This window comes from Centrocercus urophasianus, unplaced genomic scaffold, assembly GCF_019232065.1.
Source record: "Centrocercus urophasianus isolate 14NV4802_14NV808 unplaced genomic scaffold, USGS_Curo_1.0 seq_16, whole genome shotgun sequence".
Classification (NCBI taxonomy): domain Eukaryota; kingdom Metazoa; phylum Chordata; class Aves; order Galliformes; family Phasianidae; genus Centrocercus; species Centrocercus urophasianus.
In genome coordinates this window covers 5,793,293-5,802,604 of record NW_024884711.1, presented here as the reverse complement: position 1 = coordinate 5,802,604, position 9,312 = coordinate 5,793,293, and the positions used below count along the sequence as shown (strand labels likewise).

Sequence of the window (9,312 nt, the reverse complement as noted above, 5' to 3'; positions counted from 1 at the left end):
GTTGGGAGGCTGCGGCGGCGGGCGCGCGCGGCGTGAGGGCGGCGGGCGGCGGCCTGCGGGTAGGTGGCGGGGCCGCTCCGCGGGGCCTCGGGACTCCGCGCCGGGCGGGCGGGGTGAGGTGAGGTGAGGGGTGATGCGGCCGGGAACGCCTCCGAGAGCGGCCCGTGGAAGAGGACGCGGGGAGGCCGCGGCGCGCTGCCCGCGCTGCCCGCCCTGCCCTCCTTCCCGCCCCGCCGCGATGTGTCCCGGGGTACCGCGCGGCTCCGAGCGCTGCCTCTGGCCCGGCGACGTTTGTCACCCCGCTGGGCGGGGTACGGTCTGCGAGCTCCGTCTGTTTGGTTACTGGTCGGGAAAGCGGCGGTGGTGCGATGTGCCTGCAGGTTGGGGGCACCTCCAGCAGCGTTTGGCACGGGCGGCGAATTGCCTTGTGCGTTTCTGTTGCCATTTTTCATTGTGAGAAGTGTGGTTGCAGACAGGATACGTGTTTGTCGTTGGAACTGCTTGTTAGGTGACAGACGACAATGCCAAAGCATGATTTACTCCAGCTGTTGGAGCAGGTTGGGGGAAGATGAGTGCCACAACCCTCAGCCAAAACGCACCTGCCGTGCCCCATCTGAGCCCATGGCAGCGCACATACCCAAGCAGAGATGGCTCTGTTCTCACAAACATAAGCTCACTTCTTAGGATATTTGCTTCCTGTGCAGCTCCAGCAGCTCTGTGTGATCAGTGTGGTTTAAACCCATGTGTTGCATTATTTCACAGAAATGTGCTCATGCAGCCTTGCTATTAGGGCACGTCTGTAGTGGGGTACAGCCTCATCAAGGAAACCGTGGTGCTGGCAATGGGCAGTCACGCTCACTGATCTGACACGTGGGTGGCTGCGCCCAGCCAGCCACCACTGGTGTTATCTGAGTCAGGGTATGGTTTCCCTGTCTCCCTGTAGAGTACAGTGACCTTTTTCTTGGAATGATGCACTGGAATACAGGGTTTTGGTTGTTTTTTTTTTTCATTCCTGAGAGCAGATGGTTTGTAATGCAATACATGACAATGTATAACATTGTCCTTTTTTATTTTCTTTGCCCTGTGCTTAGCTGGCTGAAGCAAGCCAGAGCTGAATGATGTGGTACCCAGAGCATCACATTTGCTTTGTGCACATAACTAATCTGAAATTCCAGGTTGCTTTAGAGAAAATGAGAAGTTAGAGCTTTCCTGATGAGAGCTGTCTGTTTCCTGGATTGTGCAGATGAGAAGAAAAAAAGATAGCCGGCACCTTGCTTGGAGCTGCAGTGCAGCAAGCCTGCCAGGAGCGCTTCACACATTGCCCTTCTGAGAGGGAGCCCAAAGGAGGATGGCAGCTTTGGATCTGCGGACACTAAGGCCCCAAGCAGGGCCAGCTCCCAGCCAGTATGCAGAAGGTGACCAGTATGCAGGGGCGGGAGACCTCCCTCGGACTGCTTCTGGCATTGCCCCAGGAGCCAGGTGCTTGACAGCGCCTTGGGCCGCAGCTTCAGCCAGGCAAATCTTGGGTACCGCTGCTCTGTGAGCTTTAATTGCAAGGAAGGGTGCAGAAAGCTCAGTGTTAGTGTCCTGTGGCTGAGGGAGGAATGTTGAATGGGAGGAAGAGCACGGCTCTTGTTGATGTTTGTGCTGCTCGCCTGGTGGTGGATGGTGCGTTTCATTGTGAGTTTTGCAGTAAGAGGAACCAGGCTTAAATGTGGTGCAGCTTCTGGAAGTTAGAACAAATGGGCACAGATTGAAGCAGTTGTGGTGAATAAAGGTAATGTGAAGCACTGTGCTACTTAATAATAAAAGAAACAGTTGCAGCCTTATTTCCAGTCTTAGTGAAAAGGCTGCAGTAACCCAACAGAGACACAGAGGTGAGAAGGCTGTAGCGGGGTAAGGGTGGGTGTGATGCACATCTTTGATCTTTGCAGTGACTGCTCGGGTCACTGAATGTAGCATGGAGTAGACAGGCAATAGATTCTGTTCTGCAGTTAGGCTGATTTCTGCATCTCAGTATTTCAAAGGATAACAAAATTAATGTTTACCCATAGAAAGTGGAAGACAGAGACTGTTTGTGTCTGCCAGCAGAACACTGAGCAAAAGTAATGCTGTTTTGCAACTGAAAAGTTCTCTGTTTGAAATCCCTTAATATAGGACAGCTCTGAACGTGCAGGTTTTTCCAGTTCCCAAAGTGGCACCAGAGCTCTCCCCTGGCTAACTCTTAACATCATCGTGTTGGATTGTGACAACCCCAATTTTCACTTGAGGCCTCCACAAGCTAGAGATGATCTGTTCAGTCACTGTTTCATCAGTGCATTACTTAATGTACACCCTGTGTCTTTCTGTATCTGTTTAGCTATTTTAAAACTGAGTGCCTTGAAGCCTTCATCCACTTGTGAAAGTCCCTGATGTGGTAAGGAAGAAGTGTAGGCCAAAGTGGGGAAACAATAGGAGAAGCTGAGCGACTGGTTCGTGCTTCTGGAGGGCCTGCAGCAGCAGCAGGGAAGACCCAAATCTTGGGCTCACCTGAGTGATTCAGAATATTCTTCAGGCTGGGATGGTTCTGGTTCTGGATTGAGATAGTTAAAGTGTAAAAACCAACAATTATTTTCTACTTTTCTGGAAAATACATTCTTTATGCCATGAAAACAGCGTGGTTTTTAACACAAGCATTAATAACAATACCCACTGTATAGGGAAACCTTCCCCTTTTGCTTTCCATCTTTCCCTTTTTTCAAAAGGCTGATGCAGGACAAATGGAGAATTTCAATTCCCTTGATCCGGTGGCTTGCTGTCAAGTCCTGAGTCAGCATCCAAACTGGGGCAGCTCCTGTCACATCTCACAGGGCCTGACATCTCTGCAGCTCTCTGACAACTGCTGATTGACATGGCTGAATGTGGGATCAGACCGTGGGCCTGACCTGATTCCTTACTGCCTGTGTGACCTGCATCTCCTCGTCACCTGGTTCAGTCACTCTCCTGTGCTTGTGTACCTTGGACAGGAACTGCTTTCTCATTGCCTTTTTTCCTGCTCTCAGGCCAGCAGCGAAAAGGCTGTGTAGGTGGAGGTGCAGCTATTTGTCAATTACTCAAGACTCTCTGGCGAGTCTTTGTTGCGTTATAATTTATTTATACAATGTGTATTTGTTGGTTAAACAGAAATGATATAGGCATTAGCCAGGAAGCTGTTGCCATCTGTCCTGAGAGACTGTGTACCACAGACATTCTTTTAATTAAGAAAACGTGGCCTTATTTTCCTTACTATTATACTATCGGAATTCCACTAACACTGCAGAAGTTGCTACTTTTTTACAGTGGTGTCGGTGAGAAACCTGTGAGGTTTGTGCCCTATGCGGCCACCCCTGCCCAGCCTGTCTGTGTTGGCCCTGGGGCAGGAGTTCCTAGATCTGGCAGGTGTCATTGAGGTCATTCCTTCTTTGTACTCTCTCATTAGGCTGAAACTGTTTCCCTAAGTGTGGCCTGAATTTCCAGAAGAAAAATCTAAGCTTGTTTCTACCAGGCATAATGCTGTTCTCCTGCTCCTGGGGTGGCTGCAATCGGGCTGGCAGAACGGACTCTGCCCTGTGTCGTTTTGATCTGAGTCAAACAGAGTGTGGTTGGTGTAGTGCTAATATCCTGGGGCCTAACCCTTCCCTATGCATTTTACTGGAGAGAGGTAGTTTGGGTCTGTTTTGTTTTGAACTGTATGCGGAGTCTTGAAAACATTTTGATGAATGTACAATTCTATAGCAAATTTAAACCTGCTGATAGTAGGCTTGCTTTTTTTTTAGCTGCCTTTCACAGAGCTGCTCGAAGTGTCCCGTTGGCCCTGCAGGGTTCTGTATGCCAGGAGTTGCAGAGTGCTGGGCAGATGGATGTGTGGATGGATCTGCAGCAGATGGCTAAAAATTCACAGCATTCTCATTCCACTCGATCAGATAAAAGTTTTCAGAAACCATTAGAAAAAATACATGGAATATTGGTATTTCCTTGTTATTCTTGCTGGAACTTGCTTTGGTGGGTTCTGACAGCTTGTTGTTAGATCTGGGCTGTATGAAAGTGTGGGAGGAGAAGCAAAGGTAAATATCCTGTTAGTTAGAAAACACACTTTCATTTCTGTTGCAAAGAAAGTTTAAATACCTAATGTTTTCATTAATGTTTTATGTCTGAAGACTGAAATGAACTTCAAAATAAGCTTGCAGTTTATATGTGTATTTATGCAAGAGTAGGTTACTTATTGGTGTTATAGAGAATGTCTGGTGCCTAAAGATCACTTAGTGTAGCAGTTGTGAATACAGGGTGACCAGTAATGTATGCTTGCTTCCTTCTTCTGATGACAATAAAAAGTTAACCTGATAATTATTTATGGGCTCTCAAAATGCTGTCAGTAAACTCTAGTTCTCTGTGTTAGAAAAACTCTCTTCAGGAACGTGTTCATCTTAAACAATGTAATAATAACCAAACCCTCAAGAAAGACACAGAGTTTGCCATGGTCTCTCTCTCTTTTTTTTTTTTTTTTTCCCCTTTCCCTTAAAATCACTTTAATACAACAGGCAGAACTTGGCAGTCCGTGCAGGTAACTCCTCCCCACAGTTTAATGTTGAATGGACTTGTAATAGGGGAAACACTTGCAATGTCTTTGCTGTAATAGTGCAGTGTGGCAGGTCATACTGAGGTATTTCCCAGCATGAGTAATGAGATGCAAATCAGCTGGGTGACGGTGAGCTGTGTACGTGTTGTGAGGTCAGAACATCAGACTGCATTCAGGTACCCACTGGATGAAGGCCCAGATCAGTTCTTCATTCATTCTTAATGTGTTGTTCAGCAGTTACAGGCCATCAGAAATAGTTTGTTGGTTTTTTTACATGATTGATGTCAGGTCAAATACAGTTAATTTATAAAAGGTGTAACTGTATTGTAAGTGTCCATTGTAGCAGGAAGTGGATTTTAATTTATTTTGTTTACATTTCTAATGCGTATGTTACATATTCCTTGGATTATTCCTGTGGTGCTAAATGCCTTCCAGATAAGAAGGAAAAGTTTCACTGTGACATGGAGCTGAGTGGACACGTTTGCTATCACTGACGTACCTGCTGGCCTCCCTGCAGCCTGATGCAGTGATCAGGTCCTTGCTGCTGGTGTTCACCTGTTGTGTGCTCCTGAGCATGAGGGGCTGATACACCCAAGCTGTGTGTGACAAAATGAGCTCCTGTGCAGGGTGATTCCAGGGCAGGGCTGCCAGGGCAAGTTACTCCCCCATGCCACAATCCCTGTTTCTTTTTTAATATAAAAATTCCAGGTTAGCCAGCATAAACAAGAAGATGTTTATGTAGGTCAGAACAAGGAATTAAAAACATTCACCATGTGGAAGGGGAGCTGAGACTCTGTGCTCAGATAGCATGGCTGTTAGATGATCTGGATGAAGGGATAGAGTCCGCCCTCAGCAAGTTTACTGATGATGCAAAGTGGGGAGGAGTATACATCTGGCTGATGTACCAGAAGGCTGTGCTGCCATTCAGCATGGCCTGGACAGGCTGGTGAGTTGGGCAGAGATCTGATGATCTTCAACAGGAGCAAGTGTAGGGTCTTGTGCCTGGGGAGGAATTACTGCATGCATCTGTGCAGGTTAGGGGCTGACCTGCTGGAAAGGAGCTCTTCATAGAAGGACCTAGGGGTCCTGCTGGGCAACAGGTTGGCCATGAGCCAGCAGTGTGCCCTGGTGGTCAAGAAGGCTAATGGTATTCTGGGATGCATTAAAGAGTGTGGCCAGCAGGTCGAGGGAGGTGATCCTCTCCCTCTGTTCTGCCCTGGTGAGGATACACACTGTATTGTGTTCAGTTCTGGGCTTTTCAGTTCGAGAAGGAGGGGGAACTTCCAGATAGAATCCAATGGAGGGCCACCAGGACGATGAGGGGGCAGAACATATCCGTTATGAGGAAAGGCTCAGAGACCTGGAACCGGTCAGCCTGGACGAGAGAAGGCTGGGATTTTATCACTGTTTATAAACATCAAAAGTGTGGGAATCAAATGGATGGGAACAGGCAGGACAAAAACTGCAACACAAGAAGTTCCATACAAATAATGTACACAGAAACACATAAGCGTTTCTTGAGTAATGAATAGTGTTCATATAGCAATTACTGATTTTTCATTTTGTTGCTCAGTGATGACTCTGAAAGCAGTCTTAAGTAACTGAGTGCATTAATTAACACACTTGTCCTCCAGCCAGAAGTCAGTGTTGGAGGCCTGTGCTGCATCTTACTGGCTTCCTTTCTGTACTGCAGAAACTGGACCCTCAGGTGAGGTGCCTCCAGTGTCCTACTGGCACTGGTGTGCCTCCAAGATCCTACCAGTTCCTTCTTTGGCACTTCTGCAGCAATGGTTTTATTTTGCGCTTTATTTCTGGGATAACTTCCATTGGAGTGAGAGAGCTTTCTGCTTAGCTCTGCATTTTGTTTGTCTGCAGAAGTGTGCTGTGCAGGGCTAAGCCCACAGCTGTAATCTGTATGCGTTGGTCTAGCTTTCAGCCAGGACTGACCTTAAGGTGACTTGTCAAACTCATTCCTCTGTTGGTGGGAGTTGGCTTTTCTTGTGATCCTTTCACTCCTTTGCTTTGGAAAACAAAACACCAGGGGAAAAAAAAAATACAAAGGTGTCTCACAGGGTCTAGGCAGAAAACCCTGAAAGTCAGTGCTCGAGGCTGTCCCAGCTTGCTGCTGTACCTCACATGTCAGGTCTAAAACTTTAGTTTGAAAACTGAGCATCTGTATTGCAGTTTTTTCATACTTTTAATGCATTATGTTACAGTCAGTTAAAATACCATTGTCAGGCATGAGTCTTTTGTCAGTTTTGTTTTGAGCTGGCAAACCTGTGTAATAATTCTAGTAAGATTATTAACCAATGCAGTGAAGGTCGGCTGTTATCTTGGGGAGGGGAGTCTTTCAAACACTTTTGAAGTCTGTGTGAATGTGTATCCTTGCATGCATGGTGAATGTGTAGGGAAAAGATGTGGGTTTGCTGGTAGGTAGACATCTGTCAGAACTTAGGCCAGCAGATTGTAAGGGTAATCACTGCTTCTGGAAATGAAATGCTTCTCTCCCTAAAGTGTCTGCTGTCAGGAGCTTTAGCTATAGCTGTGGTTAAAACACATAATTGCAGTGTGGTGGGTGAGTTTTGCAAGCTAGTTTTGTTATTTTTTTCCTCACCAAAGCAATTGAGATACACAGGCACTCCTTTAATCTTGATTTTTCTATCCTGTGTGATATGCTGTAAAGTTGGTAGGCTGTAACATTAACCCATGTGACTTCTTATCAGATTCCTAAAACATCCCAAGCTGTTTCACTTGGTAGCGTACTGTGTGTTAATGGCAGAAATAGAAGAACATACCTAATTAATCACCCTGTTCATTAACAGCCTTACCCTTAGGCCATGAGAAACTCGATGTCCTTCTGTGAATTTGGCTCTCCTGAAATAACAGCAGAAAGCAAGTTGTCATCCTCCTTACTGTCTGGGTAGGGCAACAGCATGGCTGTGGAGCTTGGTGCTTCTGAAATAAAGCTGTTCCTTCTCCTGGACAGAACTGAGTAAATGCTTGGAGAGAAGCTTGAGGTTCTGGATGCTTTTATGATCTCACTGGGTTTCCTATAAAATTCATCCATTTTGTCTAATCAATAGTATGTTTTAGGGTTGTTGTTTTGTTTTGTTTTTTTAACAGTTGAATGCAAAAACAGCTTCAGTGTGACCTTTTTGGCAGAAAATGTAACTAGCGGTGAGCATCACCTTCCTCTCTCTGAATTGAGATGGCAACGAGCACTGTTTTGGAAAGAGATGAAACCAATCCTTATGCATTCAGGGGGCAGGCAGCTGAGCCTTCTGTGGGTGCGTGCAATTCAGTGTATTTAGTAGCCAAGCCCATTTTTGTGGAAGGTGGGTCCTGACACATCGGTTGTGGCGTTTGAGTGTTTCGAATGCTGTGCAAACACTTCTTGAGGAATGTCCCTAGAAGAAGTGGCTGGGTGTGTGAATGGCACTTGCAAAGCCTCCAGGAGTTCCAGAGGGGGGCGAAGCAAACGCAATTAAGGGATGGAGTGAAGTGGAGCAGCAGACTCCAAGGGGCCATGAAGCCAGTGGAGAAGGGAAGAGCGCAGTCCAGGCAAGACTGGAGAGTTCTATAAAAATCTTTGCATGGTTGCTGCTTCAGGAGTTGCTACCACTACTGCTCAGCAGTTTGTGCAGATTGAGCCCCCAGGCTCTCTTTTCTTCCTTGGGCCTGACCCAGCAGAAGGGGCTCTGCTCTGTTCTTTTTCCCCATGGTTTTCCCACGTGTTTCCACAGCTGCTCCTATTGGCACCACCTGGCCACTGTGCTCTGCATCAGAGCGCTCGCTGCCTTTCCTCAGTGGGGGTGGCTGGAGTCAGCGTGTGGTTAAGCAAGTCTTAAAAGCACTTAGAGAGTCTTCTTGGGTAAGAGGTGTTCTGATAAGTACGAAAGTCTGGCTTCCAAAGCCATTATTTTTTGTTTGGTTCATCTTTTTCACTGTTCCTACTCACGCCATCCCATCCCGCTGTGTGAAAAGATCTCAGAGGGCCTTGTGAGGCAGTGAGTGCTGTTTCCGATTCTCTTTCAGATGCAAGTATGGACATAATAGCCTATGATGATTTCTTCAGTCCACCGCTTCAGAGATATTGAAAGGACACCCGAATACCTCCAGCCGGAGAAGTGTGTTCCACCTCCTAGCCGCGCTTCCTTGGGAACAATGTGGTTTATTCGAGATGGCTGTGGTATCGCGTGTGCCGTTGTCACCTGGATGCTGGTGTTCTATGCTGATTTTGTAGTCCTTCTTGTCATGCTGGTTCCCTCAAGAGATTACGTTTATAGTGTCATCAATGGCACGCTGTTCAACACCTTGGCGTTCCTCGCTTTGGCTTCACATTTTCGTGCTATGCTGACAGATCCAGTAAGTATCTCTCTCTGCATGTCTCCGGAAGAAAAAGGCAGTGTTTTTCTTATCTGATCAGTGTTGAGTAACTCGGTTGCTGAGTGAGTGGCAGATTTAAATAACTTCTGCGTGTCAGCCTGCTGAGAGAAGCTGCTGATGTGGGAGGCTAATTCCTCATCCCACTCAAGTCAAATGCAAACTTGAGGACCCAACTGTAGATTCTCCCTGTGAGAGCAGCTTCTCTTTCTGCACTGAAGAGGAGAGCGTTTCTCCCCGAGACTTTTCCCACAAATCCTGGATCTCATGTTTGTGGCTTGTCATGTCTTGACAAAACAGCAAAGCAGGAAAAGCTGGTTCTGGTTATCTGCCTT

General features: G+C 46.9%; 1 protein-coding gene across 3 annotated transcripts in view; it reads left to right on the top strand.

Moving 5' to 3' along the window:
* Positions 1-20: 20 nt before the first annotated feature.
* ZDHHC3 (zinc finger DHHC-type palmitoyltransferase 3) overlaps positions 21-9,312 on the top strand; it is a 29,627-nt gene continuing 20,335 nt past the window's right edge. Inside the window, exons 1-2 of one of the 3 annotated variants that reach the window (XM_042816876.1) lie at positions 21-59; positions 8,630-8,959. In XM_042816876.1, the coding sequence (XP_042672810.1) occupies positions 8,654-8,959 (306 nt within the window). In that variant the 5' untranslated portion in view covers positions 21-59; positions 8,630-8,653. Of the gene's footprint in view, positions 60-5,789; positions 7,882-8,629; positions 8,960-9,312 lie in introns of those variants that run through there. The other 2 variants (XM_042816875.1, XM_042816877.1) reach the window with 2 other exon arrangements.